The sequence below is a fragment of the Triticum dicoccoides genome, chromosome 1B, assembly GCF_002162155.2.
Source record: "Triticum dicoccoides isolate Atlit2015 ecotype Zavitan chromosome 1B, WEW_v2.0, whole genome shotgun sequence".
Taxonomy (NCBI): Eukaryota; Viridiplantae; Streptophyta; class Magnoliopsida; order Poales; family Poaceae; genus Triticum; species Triticum dicoccoides.
Window position 1 is genome coordinate 596,462,211 of NC_041381.1, and position 19,969 is coordinate 596,482,179.

Here is a 19,969-nt window from a genome sequence, read left to right on the forward strand (position 1 = left end):
ACACGGATCGAGACTGGGATTTGTCACTCCGTATTACGGAGAGGTATCACTGGGCCCACTCGGTAGTGCATCATCATAATGATCTCAAAGTGACCAAGTGTCTGGTCACGGGATCATGCATTACGGTATGAGTAAAGTGACTTGCCGGCAACGAGATTGAACAAGGTATTGGGATACCGACGATCGAATCTCGGGCAAGTAACATACTGTCTGACAAAGGGAATAGTATACGGGGTTGCTTTAATCCTCGACATCGTGGTTCATCCGATGAGATCATCGAGGAGTATGTGGGAGCCAACATGGGTATCCAGATCCCGCTGTTGGTTATTGACTGGAGAGCCGTCTCGGTCATGTCTGCATGTCTCTCGAACCCGTAGGGTCTACACACTTAAGGTTCGGTGACGCTAGGGTTGTATGAATATGAGTATGCAGCAAACCGAATGTTGTTCGGAGTCCCGGATGAGATCCCGGACGTCACGAGGAGTTCCGGAATGGTCCGGAGGTAAAGAATTATATATAGGAAGTGCTGTTTCGGCCATCGGGAAAGTTTTGGGGTCACCCGGTATTGTACCAGGACCACCGAAAGGGCCCCGGGGGTCCACCGGGTGGGGCCACCTATCTCGGAGGGCCCCATGGGCTGAAGTGGGAGGGGAAACAGCCCCTAGTGGGCTGGTGCGCCCCCCCTTGGCCCCCCCTGCGCCTAGGGTTGGAAACCCTAGGTGGGGGGCGCGCCCCACTTGCCTTGGGGGGCACTCCACCGCCCTGGCTGCCGCCCCCCTTGGGAGATTGGATCTCCCAGGGCTGGAGCACACCCTGGGGGCCTATATAAAGGAGGGCAGGGGGGAGGGCAGCCGCACCCTGTGTCTTGGCGCCTCCCTCCCCCTGCTACACCTCTTCCTCCTCCCGCAATAGCTTGGCGAAGCCCTGCCGGAGTTCTGCTGCATCCACCACCATGCCGTCGTGCTGCTGGATCATCATCAACCTCTCCTTCCCCCTTGCTGGATCAAGAAGGAGGAGACGTCATCCACTCCGTACGTGTGTTGAACGCGGAGGTGTTGTCCGTTCGGCACTTGGTCATCGGTGATTTGGATCACGGCGAGTATGACTCCATCATCCCCGTTCCCTTGAACGCTTTCGCACGCGATATACAAGTGGTAAGTAGATGCAATCTCTCTCCTATCACTCGTTGCTTAGATGAACTCATAGATGGATCTTGGTGAAACCGTAGGAAAAATTTTAATTTTCTGCAACGTTCCCAACAGAAATCAAGAAAGAGCATCAAGTGTTGATGATTAACAAGACCACTAGTTTCAAGAAAAGGGCAAAGGGATAGAAAGGGAACTTCATGTAGAATGGCAAGCAAGTTGTCACTTCCGTGAAGAAGCCTAAAGCTAGACTAAAGCCTGAAACTGAGTGCTTCTACTGCAAAGGAAATGGTCACTGGAAGCAGAAATCCCCTGAGTATTTGGTGGATAAGAAGGATGGCAAAGTGAACAAGGGTATATTTGATATACAGGTTATTGATGTGTACCTTACTAGTGTTTATAGTAGCCCCTGGGTATTTGATACTTGTTCGATTGCTAAAAATTAGTAACTCGAAACAGGAGTTACAGAATAAACAGAGACTAATTGAGGGTGAAGTGACGGTGTATGTTGGAAGTGGTTCTAAGATTGATATGATCATCATCGCACACTCCCTATACTTTCAGGATTAGTGTTAAACCTAAATAAATGTTATTTGGCGTTTGAGTTGAGCATGAATATGATTTGATCATGTTTATTGCAATACGGTTATTCATTTAAAGTCAGAGAATAATTGTTTTTCTATTTACATGAATAAAGCCTTCGATGGTCATACACCCAATGAAAATAGTTTGTTGGATCTCGATCCTAGTGATACACATATCCATAATATTGATGCCAAAAGATGCAAAGTTGATAATGATAGTGCAACTTATTTGTTGCACTACCGTTTGGGTCATATCGGTGTAAAGCGCATGAAGAAACTCCATAAAGATGGATTTTTGGAATCATTTGGTTATGAATCATTTGATGCTTGTGAACTGTGCCTTTTGGGTAAGATGACTAAAACTCCATTCTACGGAACAATGGAACGAGCTACTAACTTATTGGAAATAATACATACCGATGTATGCGGTCCAATGAGTGTTGATTCTCGTGGCGGGTATCGTTATTTTCTGACCTTCACAGATGATTTGAGCAGATATGAGTATATCTACTTAATGAAGCACAAGTCTGAAACATTTAAAAAGTTCAAAGAATTTCAGAGTGAAGTGGAGAATCATCGTAACAAGAAAATAAAGTTTCTACAATCTGATCGTAGAGGAGAATATTTGAGTTACGAGTTTGGCCTTCATTTAAAACAATGTGGAATAGCTTCACGGCTCACGCCACATGGAACACTACAGCGTAATGGTGTGTCCGAACGTTGTAACCGCACTTTATTGGATATGGTGCGATCTATGATGTATCTTACCGATTTGCCACTATCATTTTGGGGTTATGCATTAAAGATAGCTGCATTCACTTTAAATTGGGTACCATCAAAATCCGTTGAGACGACGCCTTATGAACTGCGGTTTGGCAAGAAACCAAAGTTGTCGTTTCTTAAAGTTTGGGGTTGCGATGCTTATGTGAAAAAGTTTCAACCTGATAAGCTCGAACCTAAATCGGAGAAGTGCGTCTTCATAGAATACCCAAAGGAAACTGTTGGGTATACCTTCTATCACAGATCTGAAGGCAAGATATTCGTTGCTAAGATGGATCCTTTCTAGAGAAGGAGTTTCTCTCGAAAGAAGTGAGTGGGAGGAAAGTAGAGCTTGATAAGGTAATTTTACCTTCTCCCGAATTGGAAAGTAGTTTATCACAGAAATCAGTTCTAGTGATTCCTACACCAATTAGTAAGGAAGCTAATGATGATGATCATGAAGCTTCAGATCAAGTTACTACATAACTTCGTAGGTCTTCCAAAGTACAGTCCGCACCAGAGTGGTTCGGTAATCCTGTTCTGGAAGTCAAGTTACTAGACCATGATGAACCTATGAACTATGAGGAAGCAATGATGAGCCCAAATTCCGCGAAATGGCTTGAAGGCCATGAAATCTGAGATGGGATCCATGCATGAGAACAAAGTGTGGACTTTGGTGGACTTGCCCGATGATGAGTATGAGATGAGTATGAGGAGTGCCCTACGTGTCCGGTCAGTGGTCCTGCGTCTGAAGGAAATATCCCCTAGAGGCAATAATAAAGTTATTATTTATTTCATTATTTCATGATAAATGTTTATTATTCATGCTAGAATTGTATTAACCGGAAACTTGATACATGTGTGAATACATAGACAAATAGAGTGTCACTAGTATGCCTCTACTTGACTAGCTCGTTGAATCAAAGATGGTTAAGTTTCCTAGCCATAGACATGAGTTGTCATTTGATTAACGGGATCACATCATTAGAGAATGATGTGATTGACTTGACCCATTCCGTTAGCTTAGCACTTGATCGTTTAGTTTACTGCTATTGCTTTCTTCAGGACTTCTACATGTTCCTATGACTACGAGATTATGCAACTACCATTTACCGGAGGAACACTTTGTGTGTTACCAAACGTCACAACATAATTGGGTGATTATAAAGGTGCTCTACAGGTGTCTCCAAAGGTACTTGTTGAGTTGGCGTATTTCGAGATTATGATTTGTCACTCCGATTGTCAGAGAGGTATCTCTGGGCCCTCTCGGTAATGCACATCACTATAAGCCTTGCAAGCAATGTGACTAATGAGTTAGTTACAGGATGATGCATTACATAACGAGTAAAGAGACTTGCTGGTAATGAGATTGAACTAGGTATTGAGATACCGACGATTGAATCTCGGGCAAGTAACATACCGATGACAAAGGGAAGAACGTATGTTGTTATGCGGTTTGACCAATAAAGATCTTCGTAGAGTATGTGGGAGCCAATATGAGCATCCAGGTTTCGCTATTGGTTATTGACCGAAGATGTGTTTCGGTCATGTCTACATAGTTCTCGAACCCGTAGGGTCCGCACGCTTAACGCTCGGTGATGATTTATATTACGAGAAAGCTAAAATCCAGTCGGCAGAAATTCTGCAACAGATCCGCACGACTCTGATCGCGTCCATTTCGGATCGGACGGCGCTTATTAATCGTACGGCAGTTGTTAATTCCCTTCCATTTTCTCCACGATCCTGCAATAAATGGTGATTGGATTATGTTTTTACTGCGATCATAATTCTAGGCAACTTTATTATCCCGTAATTAATGAGCTACCGTTGGCATGATTATCCCGTAATAAATGGGTTACCCTAATTTGAAACGTAATTAGTGGGTCACCTCCTAATTTGCATGATTTCGTCAGTCCTTTTCTCATCCTAATTTCCCGGGCAAAAAATAGTGTACAAGGTGGGATTCGAACTCTCAACCTTAGGAAGCTAACACCTCAAAATTAACCACTCCAACCAACTAGCCAAGCAATTAGTTGTATATGTTGCATTTCTTTTTTATGATAATAATATGTATAGTTTGCTTTGAATCTTTCTTGCATGTTATAGTTTGAGACACCCTCTCTAGTTATCATGTCAGTTTGAGATACCCTCTATAGTTATCATGTCGTTCATGTATAGTTATCATGTTTTCTCTTTGTTAAAATTATCATGTGAAAAAGGCATTCAAATACACCCCAGTAAATTATGTGTAAATAGCATGGTAAGATACATACTATGGACCTGATAACTTAGCTATAAACACGTGATAACTTTGACCCATGAGGATAAAAGTTGTTGAAAACTTATCCCCGATAACTTCTATGTCAATAGCATGATAATATTTCACAACACATACCTGATAACTCACGCACAAACACCCGTGATTATGTTTTTTACCCGAGGGATTTTTTTAAACATACTCCCTCCGTTCCTTTTTACTCCGCATATAAGTTTTGGTCAAAGTCAAACTACACAAAGTTTGACCAAATTTATATTAAAAAATATGAACATCTACAATACTTAAACTATATAATATGAAAATACATTTCATGGTGCATCTGAAAATGTTGATTTCATGTTGTGAATGTCGATATTTTTTAATATAAAGTTAGCCAAACTATGCAAAGCTTGACTTTGACCAAACCTTATATGCAGACTAAAAAGAAACAGAGGGAGTACCTTGTAACTTATGTGTCAATGGCATGATACCGAAGGGTCGGAAGGTAGAACTGTTCATAACTTTTTGCGTGAATAGCATGATAATATAGGATCCCGGACCTGATAACTTAGATATAAACACCACAATAACTTTGACACGTGGAAAAAAAGTTGTTGAAAACATACCACCGATAATTTTTTGTGTAAAAGCATGATAAGATACGCTCTTAGACCGAATAACTTAGGTACAAACATCACGATAACTTTTGACCCATGGAAAAGTGTTATTGAAAACATACTTTGTAAATAACATGGTAATACATGCTCTCGACTCTGATAACTTATGTACAAACACCATGATAACTTTACCCATGAATTTTTTTTTTGAAAATATACTTCGGTAAGAATGTGTGTAAAATACATGGTAATATACGCACAACAGAGCTGATACCTTACTTAGCTCAGGCAAGATAACTTTTGACCCAGAAGAAAAAGTCATCGGAACATGGCAACATGGGATCTTGTTTCGAAGGTCTTGCCATGGCGGGTTTTTTGTGAAAATGGATTTTGAACCGAACAAACCGTTTGAGTTACAGAACATTTTGAAATTTCAAAATAAAGTGAATCTATGATGACATTAGTTTTTTGCACTTTAAGTGCATTTGCATGTGGGGAGAAATTTGAAAGAAATCATTTTTATGCGCGGAATTTTTATATGTAAACATCGTGGTAACTTATGTACCATTGACGTGATAACTTGCATATCCGAGGTGTGATAACTTTTTACTCGAAAAAAAATTCGTCGGAACATATCAACATGGGATCTTGTTTCGAAGGTTTGGGCTACAAAACATTTTGCATTTTGAATTTACTTAAAATCTTTGCTGATGTCAACATTTCTGTTTTATATGCATGCATGCAGACTTGCAAATGAATTAGAAATTTGCTCGCACACCACACTCGCTCATGTTACTTTTTGAAATCGTGCTGATGTGTTGCAATCCTCCAGACGTGTGGAAGTTAGTCAAGTCCTTTATATTATGAGTTATGTGTTTTGATGTACCGAAGGTAGTTCGGAGTCCCGGATGAGACCGGGGACATGACGAGGAGTATCGAAATCGTCGAGATGTAAAGATCGATATATTGGACAACTATATTCGGACATCGGTAAGGTTCCGTGTGATTCGGGTATTTTTCGGAGTACCGGAGAGTTACGGGAATTCGCCGGGGAGTAGATGGGCCTTATTGGGCTTTAGGGGAAAAGAGAGGGTAGGTTGCGCGCCCCCCGAGGCCTAGTCCGAATTGGACTAGGGGGAGGGGCGGCGCCCCCTCCTTCCTTCTCTTCTCTTTTCCCTTTCCTTTTCTCCTACTCCTACTACATGGAAGGGTGGAAATCCTACTCCCGGTGGGAGTAGGACTCCCCTTGGGGCGTGCCTAGGAGGGTCGGCCTCTCCCCCTCCTCCACTCCTTTATATGCGTGGCCAGGGGGCACCCCATAGACACACAAGTTGATCTGTTGATCTCTCCCAGCCATGTGCGGTGCCCCCCTCCACCATATTCCATCTCGGTAATATCGTAGCAGTGCTTAGGCAAAGCCCTGCGTCGGTAGCATCATCAACACCGTCATCACGCCTCATGCTGACGAAACTCTCTCGCAAAGCTCTGCTGGATCGGAGTTCGTGGGACGTCATCGAGCCGAACGTGTGCTGAACTCGAAGGTGTCGTGCGTTCGGTACTTGGATCAGTCGGATCGTGAAGACGTACGTCTACATCAACCGCGTTGTGCTAACGCTTCCGCTTACGGTCTACGAGGGTACGTGGACGACACTCTCCCCTCTCGTTGCTATGCATCACCATGATCTTGCGTGTCCGTAGGATTTTTTTTGTAATTACTACGTTCCTCAACAGCGTCCGCCCCATAGGATTGGCCCCTATTGAGCACTTTTTTCTTTCTTTATTTTTTTTCCTTCTCTCTCTCCTTCTCCACCAATCACATGCATGTGACCGGACATATAAGAAAAAAGTGAGGAACATGGCTACGTGAACGAAAAAATAGGGAGTCAAAGCGGACGTGCCCGATCACCGGGCGCGTCCGCGGGTGTTTAAGGGGACAAATTTGTTTAGCCGGGTTGTAGATCCCTAAAGAATTTTCGCAGCTCCAATCGAGTAAAAAACCTCCCGTATCCCTCCGCGGACAGGGGGTCCAGTCCATGGACATGGATGCGGGAGATCAACATCCAACACTATCCGCATACATTTTAAACTATTTTTCAACAACGAAATGGAATTCATGCAAACACGCCCGGATCTCGTACGAACATGACAGTTTTCATACAAACATGGAGGATTTAACTACATTTTGGACATTAGAATAAAAAAAGGCCCGCCCCTAAACCTATCCTACGACGGCAGTGCTCGGCGTCCAAGCCCGTGTCGTTCAGCTTCCGCCGTCTCTATGAGCATCAGCGATAAGACCGATTAAGTGAAGGTACGATCTCCAGCAAGGAAGAGTAGAACAGGGGAGACAGACTGGCCCGCATGGGACACCAGGCCCCGTCGCCTATCGTGGTCTATTTATCCTCGAAGGAGTCTGCGCCTTGTCCGTCGCCGATGGACGTGAGGTCCACAAGGGAAATGGTAGCGCCTTGGCTGTCGTCGTCCCACTGGGCCGGCTGATGGTTCGTCGGCGACGCAGCTGGCTATGCTCTCCTCCACGATCGCTCGCAGCTATGCCTGTGCGGCTGCCGTTTCCTGGCGAGCGGCGGCTTTAGCGCGGATGGCATAGTAGATGGTACGTTGCTCCGCGGCCAAATTTAGGTTCAGCGCGGCCATGGCCGCCACGGCCTCCTCATTCATGCGCTCGCCGTTGATCTAGCCCTCCACCAGCCAGTGCTGCTCCAAGAAAAACAGGTTGTACCTATGTTCCTCATGAGTCTGCTGCACCTCACCAAGTGCCCCCTTAGAGTGAGATAACAACATTGTATTCTTGCAATTGTGGACGGGTTCAAATACGTTTTCAAGAGACCAAATTACAAGTGGAAAAGAGACTTGACACAATAAAAAAGTCCTTGTTCTCGTCTGTTCCTCTCAACACATGAAGATCAGGTTGAACCTTGGCCACTCCAATCGAGTGCAAGAAATTTGTCTTGGCCACGCCACTTAAGCTCCTACTAGAACACTTAATCAAGTCTATAGTTTGGGACCTCAACAAGTGCCCTCCCTGAGAATAGAGACATGACATCATATTCGTACAACATGGGAGGCTCAAGGAATGAAAAAAAAGTGCTTTCCTACGCATCGGTGCTGTTTCCCTCGGCATTCTACCTCATACAAACCGGAGATCCACGATGAAACACAGCTAGTCCGGAAAAAAGCTTCTGCATCCGTCCGCACACAAGGGCAACTAGTCCGCGAACATGGATGCGGGAGACAGTCATCCAACCGTAGCCGCGTACATTTTCACAACAACTCAAACCAACCGGACGAAATTCATGCAAATAAGTGCGTATTTTATATAAACATTGCCTGATTTTATATAAACATGCCGGATTTCATATAAACATGATGAATTTCATTACAAACAAATGAAAGTGGTTTTAGGCGGGCTAATCTAAATGATCGTCGGCGTCCGGTCCCCGTCTCCGACCATGAACCAAGAGAACGGAAGCTTTGCCTTTTGCAGCGCCGTTTCCATGACCTTCGCCTCTGAAACCCCGGGAAGTGAAGTTGTCCGCCTCGACGTCGCCGCCAAGCGACTAATTGGCCGTCCATGCTGAGCCCATCAAGCTTGACGTCGGCGGGAGGGGAGGAGCGGTGGCCTTCTTGGGACCCGAGCGGCGGTGACCTACCGTGCATTACTCTTCCTCGTTGCCAGCGACGCCTGCAGACGTACCACCTTTCTCGTCGTCGGTGTCGCAGAACAACGCCTCGCCCGCGTCGTCCTCCCGCTCATTGCCGGTGCCACCACCTCTGCCACCCGCTGTCGGTACCGCCAGCGGGCGAGGCGATCTCGCGGGCGGAGCGGGAGGACTCGAGCAGCGCCTCCTGCTCCGCCAGGTCGGCATCCGACGCGCCGATCTACCAGTGGCGACCTGCTCCTCCGCCTGCAGATGCTCTTGAAAGAGGTTGTGGTTGTAGTTGGTGTCGGCTGCGTCTCCCAGAACTGATACTCCCGCACCATGTCCATATAAGGGGCCCCGTCCTCGCGCGATGGTCGTGGTTTGGTATAAGAATCCATTTCTCAAAGTAAGGTGAAAATTTGCATGCGTCGCGAACGCCTGAACATCTTTGATGTAATAAAGAGTTTTTTTAATATTTTTTTACTGTTCATGTGGGAGTAGGTGAGCTCCGGGTTAGAAACACCTTGTCTGCAACTAAGAAAAAAACAGCACGTCTGCATTATAGTACGCGACAGAACCCTCTCAACTCATGAATGGTTTAGGATTAGTCAAAAAATAGTTTATTATCAGAAGCTTGATCATCATCCGACTTTTTTTTGAGGACTGATCATCATCATCCGACTGGACCCGAGGCACACCACAGTAGTACCACAGTTGAGCCCAGCGCGTCCACCTGCTTGGCACAGCGTGCGTAATCTCCTCGGCCGGGAAGCGGGGCGAACGGTCTCCATAAAGTTGTCCGTAATTTTCTTGGCCGCAAAACGAACGAAAGAAAGAGTCCCCCTTGCTGAAAAGGGGGAATGCAAACGAGCTCGAAAAAGAAACAAAGAGGCCAGGCAGCAAGAGCTCGAAAACAGTTTCGTTCTCCAAACTCGGAAGCAAACCAGAGCAGACCGTTACGGCGGGCCGGTCATTCAATTCCCCCCAACCGCCCGCCCGCACGGCGAGCAGATGCAGAGCCCCACCCCACGGGCATCCGGCGGGCCCGTCACGGGGTATCTGTGTGGTGGCTGCGGCACGAACAGGGCAGGTGGGTCGGATTTGGAATCGCTCCATTGATTTCTCTCCAACGGCGCAGGGGGGTACGAGAAAGGACACGCAGGCAGGCGAGCGGCGAGAAGGGTCGACGAGGCGACCGAGCGCTGCGTCGGAGGCCGTTCCCCACTCCACCGCCGCCCCGCCTACCCGGAGAGAGGAGAGTGGTCAAGGTCTAGCGAGAGGTTCGAAAAAAAAGACGCCGCAACGAGTCCGAGGCGTCGCCGCCAGCTGCCCGGCTCCAAAGATGAGGAGGAGCGTGTTCAAAAGCTTAAGCGAAAACCAAAGCGTCGTTTAAGGCGCGGATTGGCCCCACGGGTCAGTCGTAAGCGGTGTCGACGGATCCGCGTGCCAGGCCGATCCGGGTGGGTCCCGCCGCCTCTCCCTCGCAGCATGTTCGATTTGAATACCGTCTCGTGTGTGCATGCAAAGGCGCAAAGGCTACTAGGCTACGCCGGCTCCCACGAGGCCCTGATCTTTTTCGAAAAATCCTTTCTGCGCCCTCTCTCAGGAACGTTGTCCGGTTTGAATCTTGTGGTTTAGGTTAATGACGAGGGTTTAGAACCTTTTTTGTGTGTGTAATAAAGACTATTGCTATTGTAGTGCAGTGTAGTACGAGTGTGGTCTCGTACTCACTCCTGCTAATAGTAACCGTTTACGACTCTACTGCTGCTGTTTGCTTCTTGGAGAGGAGTGGTAAAGCGGAAGCGGGCGCGTACACTCCTGGTACACGCCAGGAGATCTTTCTTCCCGGATAGATATGCTTCTCGGAGAGCGTAAGCCAAAGTCCTCATTGCTTGCTCGAATTCGAAATCAGGTGTACAGCCACGAGGGCCGCCGTACTACCGCTAGCACTACATATACGAGGTGCTAGTACTACTCGTACTCGCGTTTAGTTGATTGGGAGCTGTACATTTTTACTGTCAGACGTCGCGCATTGGGACTCTAAACAAGGTCCGTCTCGTTTAACCCGTTGTACCACTAGAGAATCATTACGAGGTGGGAGAAAAAGAAAATCCTCTTGAAAGAAAAAGAAGGCTTGAAACGAGCCGCAAGCTGCGGCTCCTGGTCTGCTGCCTCACTCAGCTTCACATGCGAGAGCGAGCGAGAGAGAGAGAGAGACCTGCGCAGTGCTTTCATTCATTCATGGCCGTCCATCCACCGCCTGTGCGCCTGTGATTGTCTGTCTGCCCACAGTGGCTTTGCTGATGACTTGACAGTGGCAGCAGCCAGCAGAGCATGCCGTTGCAGATCAAGCTGCACGTCAAACAAAACCCCTCGTAGTAGTAGTAGCGGCGTCGCGCCCCGTCCCAGGCGAGGCGACGGACGGCCCCGCATTCACGCCACGCTCACCGAGGGCAGCAGTAAACGCAGCCAGAGGCCGGTCGTTTCTTTCTTTTAAGGAGGCAGCAGACCGGAGCAGAGCAGCGGCACGGCTCCCCTTGCTTTCCCTTCCCACGGAAGACAAGTATCCTTGTCTCTGGCTCCCTCCCCTTCTTCCCCACGCTTGTTCTTCTCCCCCCCGTGAGCAGTAGCAAAGGGAGCGAGCTGCTGCTGCTGCTCTTGCTGTGCGGTGGAACCGTGGAAGTGAAGTGAGGAGGCGCGGCGGGAGCGTCGGAGATGAGCGTGACCAAGTTTATCAAGTGCGTCACGGTGGGCGACGGCGCCGTCGGCAAGACCTGCATGCTCATCTGCTACACCAGCAACAGGTTCCCCAGCGTACGTCCCTCCCCCAACCCTCTCCTTCCTCTTCTCCTCCTACCTACGGGCTAGGTAGTTCCCATCTTCCTCCTCTCGACCTCCTTTACCGCTCACTCGGTCGCGGATCTGTTTCTTTCTTGGGCTCACTCTGCTGGCTCTACATATATATGCAGGACTACATCCCCACGGTGTTCGACAACTTCAGCGCCAACGTCTCCGTGGACGGCAACATCGTCAACCTCGGCCTATGGGACACCGCCGGTACTCACTCCATCCCTCCTCATTTCCACCACAGCTACTACTACTGGTGTTCACAACCGCAAGTTCTGAACCTGAAGGTTTGTGCTGTGTTTGCTCCGTTCAGGGCAAGAGGACTACAGCAGGCTGAGGCCGCTGAGCTACAGAGGCGCCGACGTCTTCGTGCTCGCCTTCTCCCTCATCAGCAGCGCAAGCTACGAGAATGTCCTCAAGAAGGTATATACATATGTTTCTAGCAAAAGTTACTGGCACATTAGTTCAGAAATTACTTGCTCCAGATTTGATTGTGCTTGAGGTTTCACCTGAACTGAATGTTTTGAACTGATGATAATTCGGTCTCTGGTCGAGCAGTGGATGCCAGAGCTCCGCCGGTTCGCGCCGAACGTTCCCATTGTTCTTGTTGGGACCAAGCTAGGTGAGAAACCTGCACCCAACGCGGCACTGTTTCGATGAACTTTCCGCAATGTCACGGGTTGCTCTGCATCTTTGTCCCGATAGTTAACGGCGTTTTCCATTGTTCAGATCTGCGTGACCACAGAGCCTACCTCGCCGACCATCCCGGTGCCTCAGCAATCACAACTGCACAGGTTTGCTCCCCCTCTTTCTCAACTTCTTTTCAACAACCAGGAGCATCCACGGATGGCTAATGTGCCATCTTCTTCCCCATTGTTATTCTTCAGGGTGAAGAACTCAGGAAGCAGATCGGCGCCGCAGCTTACATCGAGTGCAGCTCGAAGACGCAGCAGGTAGTGCAACCGAGACCAGAAGCCGCGTAGGGAATTAAGAAGAATTTGTTGTTGTCTGGTCAATTTCAGATAGACACACGCACACACTGCATCATTCATTCTCTCTTAAATGACTTGGTGATTCTGTTGGCCGTGCCAGAACGTCAAGGCTGTCTTCGACACCGCCATCAAGGTTGTCCTTCAACCGCCGAGGAGGAGGGAGGTGATGGCGGCCAGGAAGAAAACTAGGCGAAGCTCTGGATGCTCCATCATGTAAGCACACCCCACCTCTTCTCATTCACTAGCTCCACTGGTACTGTATAATGGTGTGAGCAAACCATTCTCCAGATTTGCTCCATGAAAAGTCTTGCTCACTGGTCACCTTATTACCTCAAAATTGGCACATTCATCAGTTCGATTATGATCTATGAAATGCTGCTGCTTAGATCAGATTTTAGAGGTCAACTCGAACCGATGCAAACAGCTGATTTTCCAAAATTTCAAATTCGCACTGCTTGCAGTGTTCTTGCACAGTATAGGAGTCCTGATCCTGTCGTTCTCCTTTTGAATCCACAGGCACTTGATGTGTGGCAGCACGTGTGCTGCTTGAATCAGCACCCCGGACTGACTCTGGAGACGAAGCATGGTGTAGTAGGCAAGTCAATTTGCTGACATAGCGCGGGCGTCTTTCTAATGCTTCTGTTCTGTTTAGCTACTAGCACTATATGTTGCGTGTTTTGGTTTCTACTTCCAATCCAATCCTAGAGCGTCAGGCGCTAGGATCGACTATTCGGATTGTTGGTGTAATGTTATGTAAGCAAGGTTGTGGAACAGCTAGATACAGGCAAGCTATAAGTTTATTGTTAGCATTTCGTAGGGATTCGCTTCGATTTGCGGCAATTGGTGGCAGATTGAAAGGTACCAGCACAAGTGTGCTGAATATCAAACGGCAAGAAGGGAGGGGGAATGCCGCCGGTGCCTGTTCCTGCTGGATGTCTTGCTAGCTGCCTCCTTTCCTGTGTTTGTAGCCATTGGTGAAGTAGACTTGAGCAAATGTTGAACAAGGGGGCATCTGTCAAAGTAGTCGTCGTCACAGTCAGAGTATATGGTCGACCGGGACTTGCTGGAAGGAGCAAGTGAGGGTGTAGCAGAAAAACAGGTCGACGGAATTGGCCGTCGACTTGTTGTTTCTCCCTCCTTTAGCTTCAGTCTGGTTGAAGTGCTCATCAAATACCTTGCCACCAGGATGGCACAATGGCATCTCCAGAACAAGTGGTAACATGAAAATTGGAGGAAGCGAGGTTTCCCTGAAAATGTCACCTTGCCTGCTCTTCCCATTGGAATAACTCCTGAAACCGACAAGGCAGCGTCTCAAAGGTTTTCGTAGCAGCATGGATCAACAGTGTCCATACTGTTATGTGCATTCCGTTGTTGAGCTCAAGCAAATTCTGCACTCCAAGAGTTCTGTGCAGTGCACCATATATATACTTGATCAACGAGGATGTCTAGAGCAATGACGCCCCTCCCTCCTTGAAAAGATTTCTGTTCGCAAGTTGCAATCCAATAGCCTAGCATGACGTAGATTGAGGTCACCCGGATTCCATGGAGTGTGCAGTCCACAGATTTTACCGCCCCAAAATGCTGCAATTTCTGAAATATGCATTCTGGCAACAATTGGAGCATATATGGTGATTTTCCAAGCCTGCATTCAGGTTTAGATGCCCTGAATTTGAACTCTAGCTGACCAGGCCACTTCTCACCTATGTCGTCACTTAATCGATTCGCCTTCAGTTCAGTACTAGTATTACCTAGTTGCTGCACAATCTGAACAAAGCACGTTCTACCTTCAATTGCAGAATAAAATCATGAGTAGCCGTGAGTTCACAGATGGTAGTACCAAGCTTGTAATATCAGTCCAACATCCAAATGCAGTCCTGTTTCCTCAACTTCAGTCCCCACATGTGTCAAAATGGACCGCCATGGGGACTCTGGCTGCAGTGATTGTAAACACTCCATGGGCCCGATCATAAGAAGATATTTATCCAACAGCTGGATGGACAAGGTGTTTGAAACTGTAATCTGCAATGTCACAACACATACACAAACATAATAGTGTCTTCCAATCAGCAACAGAACCAAGATAGAAACTGGGTATATAAATGTAGTTATTCTCACCACTTTCTTCTTGCACGGTCATATACAAACTGAGGGAACTTCTGTGTGGTTCATAATTTTTTTCCAATTGTCGTAATGGCGATACCTAACTGCACCTGAAGGATGGCCAAGGCAGTGGTCGCAGCTCGACTTGATTTTGCGTGTCCCTGGTATGAGTAAGAGACAACATTGATGATATGACCCAGCTTGGAGGAACATTCACCATGTCCGGAGGATGAGAATGCGCAAGGAGTGCACACGCTCACCCCTGCATTTGAGTAGCGGAACATGACCTACCCTGCTCCGGAATGGCACTTGAACGATGGCCATGGTGCCGGCCGGAGCACCCGCCCATGTGTCTTGATACTCGATGTCATATCTGGCGTGAACACGAAAACGAGGCGATGGCAGGCGGCAGAGAATCAGGGCAGATCGCTGGTGTGGGTGTCGCTAGCAGCCAGGGCGTCGTGTTGTTGGTGGTCGTGGCCGCGGTGGACTGCATGTCGACGTTGTGGCTCGAGCCATTCGTCGAACAGGTGGAGGGCATCGGAATGGCAACAGTTCTGGCGTGGATGGTGGCGGCGCCGTGGTCTGCCTCGCTCAGCACAAGGGAAACTCGCTCGGAGGAGGCGTCGACCCGCTCGGTAGACTCGGTGGTGGCCGTTGCCGAGACGCCGACTGACGCTGTTGTCGCAGCCCATTGCGCGCTCGTCAGTTGTAGAGGCCTGGAACGATGACCGGTGTTTCTTCACTCCGCAAGCAAACGCACGTAAAAACTCTGATACAAACGCCTGTCCAAATCGTCCATGGCATTGGTGGAGGTGGGTACAGGTGATTTGGTGAGTTGATTCACTCTTCATGGTGGTGGCGTAAGGGTGGTTGGGTAGTTTTTTCAAGAAGCGAACTTCTCGCTGCCTCGTAATGAAAGACATTTTTCACACTATTTTTTCTTTTCTTGAAAAAGTACTATGTGAAGGGGATAAGCACCTAGAGCAAAATGTGTGAACAACCGTCACCGGATTGAACTAATACGTACTCCCTCCGTAAAGAAATATAAGAGCATTTAGATTATAAAAGCGTTTAGATTACTAATATAGTGATCTAAATGCTCTTATATTTCTTTACAGAGGGAGTACTTCGTATGATTTTTGTAAAACCATCACGTAAGAATAGCATCGCTCGGGAACAAAATTGGAAAATAAATTGGAAGTGGAAAGGTGATGACCTAGCTCTAAGTACCAAGTGTTAGCATCTCACACGAATTTACTTTTATTCACTCCAAGATACAACAATTGGTGGCAGACTGAAAAGTATAAGCACAGGTGTGCTAAAATCAAACAGCAGAGAGGGGTTCAGAGCCGAGAAGGGAGAGGGAATGCCGCCGGTGCCGGTTCATGATCCTTCCTGGATGCCTTGATCGCTGCCTCTTCTTTATTTTTGTAGATTTTTTTTGAGACAATATATATTTCTAGATGCCTCCCAAGCAATCAATTGGGCTGAGCCCATCAACGGTGCAAACGCCAGCCCAATAGACATCCATCATAGGCTCCATAGGATTTATGCTCTCGGCCAGACTACTGCTCGCGGTTGGTGGACGCCGGCGCGGCGGCCCCAGATGGAGCGGATGGCGCCGTCTCTTAGGCGAGGGACAACCGTGGGTATTGGTATGTGACTTCGGTCGTGTTGGGGATATAGTTCCGAGGTATGACCCGCTAAGGAGGGGCCGGGTTATACCGTTGGCGGTTTAGCATGAAGAAGGTCCAAGGAGGCCCAAGGAGAAGCACGAAGACGGCGGCTCATGGATGCAAGTGTGGTGAAAGGCCCAAAGACCTGGGCTTGTGAACCGCCGTATGAAGACTTGCTCTGTAAGACTTGGTTAGTTAGAAACGAAGTCGATCACGTTGTGTGAGCCGACCGGGACTCTGTAAGCCGCCAGGCCTCAACCTATGTATATAAAGGTGAGACCCGGCGGCAGGTTAACTCAAGAGACAACCGATCGAGAACTAGGTCAAGTGTATTTGCTCCCTTGTAATCGAAACTCAAGCAATACAACTAGAAGCAGGACATAGACTTTTACCTCATTGAGAGGAACCGAACCTGGGTAAACTCCTTGTATCCTTTGTCCCGTTCAACCTCGTCAAGCTAACCTAGTTGCGATGGCTCCACACTTAAGTCCTTTCACTAGGGCATCTGCCGTGACAAATCCACGACAGTTGGCCCCCACCATGGGGCCAGCGCACGATGGTTTCAAGTTCTTGAAGGGCAGCTTCTCAGGGATCAAGGGATACGCCGTGGGCCGGATGACCAAGAGCCGCCATAGCAAGATCTACATCGATGATTCTGGCTGGAGTCCCGAGGCCGATTCAATCGAGTACGGGTACCGGGTCCCCTTCGGCAGAATCCACATCTTCATCGGCAAGATTGGCGAGTCGGAGCCTGAGCCGGACGTCTACACCGACATCATCGAGATGGCTTGGTGCACGCGACTCGCCAAAGTTCAAACCGCCCTCAAGCACGCTTTTGTTGGTTTTATTCATGGTGCAGATCTTGAGGAAGGATCTGCGCCCGGTGGAGAGATAGCCATCTACTCTGGTGATGAGTCCTCAACCGGCGAGACCGGGTCAATCTATCGACTACAAGACGACGGGCTTGGGGGCAATTCCGACGACGACAGTATTCCGGACCCCTATGAGCCGCCAAACAGAGTTGCGATCTTCATGGCCAGCACGCAACCGGTGCTGAATTCATCGACTTCTGCAGCCATGACCTCTAGTTCAACGGCTGCTGCAACGGCCGGGGAAAGCAGTCCTCTGCGCTCGCCGGCTCAGGTCTTATCCGAGCTCTTGGATGCTTTGGCGACTCTATTAGCTACAGAGGTATCCCCGACGACTCAAGCACAACATAAGGTGGACGTTGCGAAACTACGGGATAAGTAGCTCAGTCTAAGGAGGAGCTTAATGCTAAGAATGCTAGGATGGCAACAGAGCGAGTCGCGTTGGAGGCCGAGTCACAACGGATTCAAGCAGAAACTTTCCGGTTAAACTTGGATCAAAATGCATCAAATGATGTTTTTTGAAGGAGGCACCAGAGTCGTCTACCTTTGGAGTTTGATGCCAGGAATCTTTTCAATACACCTGGGGCAGGACCAAGGAACCCGCCAGAGGAGACCTGGGCTGTCGAGCTGCCCATGGCTAGGGCGACGTCTCAACCGCGTGTTACAGACCCGCCTCGTTTGAACTTAACCCCGCCTCAACAGGTGCTAACACCATCGGGTCATTATTCTAACCCTTTGGATAACATGATTGTCTCGGCTTCATGGTTGGTGGCTCTCCCAGTACAAGGCGAGTCTCCCGCGACAGTCGAGGCCCGGAAGGCCGTGGAGCTTCATCAGACGGCGGTAGCTCAGCAGGCAGCTTTCTCATACAGCCACGAGCGGATTCATTCAACTCCATGCCCCAGTTGAAGTTACAGTCGGTGTGTTGAATCACCGGCGGTTTCCAGCAGTGAGCGGCGCCATAACCCGCCCCATGGGCATGACCCGCCACGTTTTGATAACAATGCTCATGTCCTGATGGATTAGGCCAGGACACGTCAAGAGGCAGAGCTGGCGGCTCAGTTGGTGGCTCATTAACAGCTTCAGCGTAACCCTTCGACATCTGTAGAAGCTGGGATGACTTCCAGGACAGTGGGTGTGCCATGCTTAGCACCGGCTCTTCGCAATGAGTGGTTGCCAAAGGACTTCAAGGGTCCATGAAAGGTGCCCAATTACACAGCTGATCAACCTCCTGAGGTTTGGATTGAGAGTTATGAGCTAGCTATGGAGATGTTAGATGTTAATGATGTTGTGTGCGCCAAATATTTCACCATGATGCTCGACAGGCGGGCTCGAACATGGCTGAAGGGTTTACCCCCTAATTCTATCAATTCATGGGCGGAGTTGAAAGCGCATTTCATTCAGAATTTCAAAGACATGTGCAAACAACCTCTGTCGTTCATTGATTTAGACGCTTGTGTCCAGCGTGAGGATGAGCCGGCCCACCATTGGGTCTGTCGAGTGTCCACAATCATACACTTGTCGGATAGCATCAACGCCGATTCTGCTGTTCTGATTCTGGACAAAAATTGCCGTTTCATCCCTCTCAAGCAAAAGTAAGGGCAGCTTAAACGTCATTGCAATGACATGGGAGCGCTCATGGCGGCTCTCATCAAATACGCCGACTCTGACAATACTAAAGATCCGGGTCCGATAAGGAGTGTTGGGGAACGCAATAATTTCAAAAAAAATCCTCCGATCATGCAAGATCTATCTAGGAGATGCATAGCAACGAGGGGGGAGAGTGTGTCCACGTACCCTCGTAGATCGAAAGAGGAAGCGTTATGACAACGCGGTTGATGTAGTCGTTCGTCTTCACGATCCGACTGATCCTAGCACCGAAGGTACAACACCTCCGCAATCTGCACACGTTCAGCTCGGTGACGTCCCACGAACTCTAGATCTAGCTGAGGTCGAGGGAGAGTTTCGTCAGCACGACGGCGTGGTGACGGTGATGATGAAGTTATTGGCGCAGGGCTTTGCCTAAGCACTACGACGATATGACCGAGGGGTGTAACTGTGGAGGGGGCACCACACACGGCTAAAAAAATTGTCAACTTGTGTGTATATGGGGTGCCCCCTCCCCCGTATATAAAGGAGTGGAGGAGGGGGAGGGCCAACCCTCTCATGGCGCGCCCAAGGGGGGAGTCCTACTCTCGGTGGGAGTAAGATTCCCCCTTCCCTAGTTGGAGTAGGAGAGGAAGGAAGGGGGAGAGAGAGGGAAGGAAAGGGGGGGGGCACCCAATTCGGATTGGGCTTGGGAGGGGGGAGGGGGCGCCCACCACCTGGCCGCCTCCTCCTCTCTCCCACTAAGGCCCAATAAGGCCCATACACTCCCCCCCCGGGGGGGGGGGTCGGTAACCCCCTGGTACTCCGGTAAATGCCCGACTCACCCGGAACTATTCCAATGTCCAAACAT

General features: G+C 48.6%; 1 protein-coding gene across 1 annotated transcript; it reads left to right on the forward strand.

Annotated features, from left to right (window-relative positions):
• The first annotated feature begins 11,448 nt into the window (after window positions 1–11,448).
• On the forward strand, window positions 11,449–13,691 carry LOC119348982 (rac-like GTP-binding protein 2). Its single transcript, XM_037616992.1, has 8 exons — window positions 11,449–11,838; window positions 11,994–12,081; window positions 12,185–12,294; window positions 12,430–12,493; window positions 12,601–12,665; window positions 12,759–12,824; window positions 12,964–13,076; window positions 13,380–13,691. The coding sequence occupies exons 1-8, from the start codon at window positions 11,740–11,742 to the stop codon at window positions 13,411–13,413; spliced, it is 639 nt and encodes a 212-aa protein (XP_037472889.1). The 5' UTR covers window positions 11,449–11,739; the 3' UTR covers window positions 13,414–13,691.
• Window positions 13,692–19,969: the final 6,278 nt, after the last annotated feature.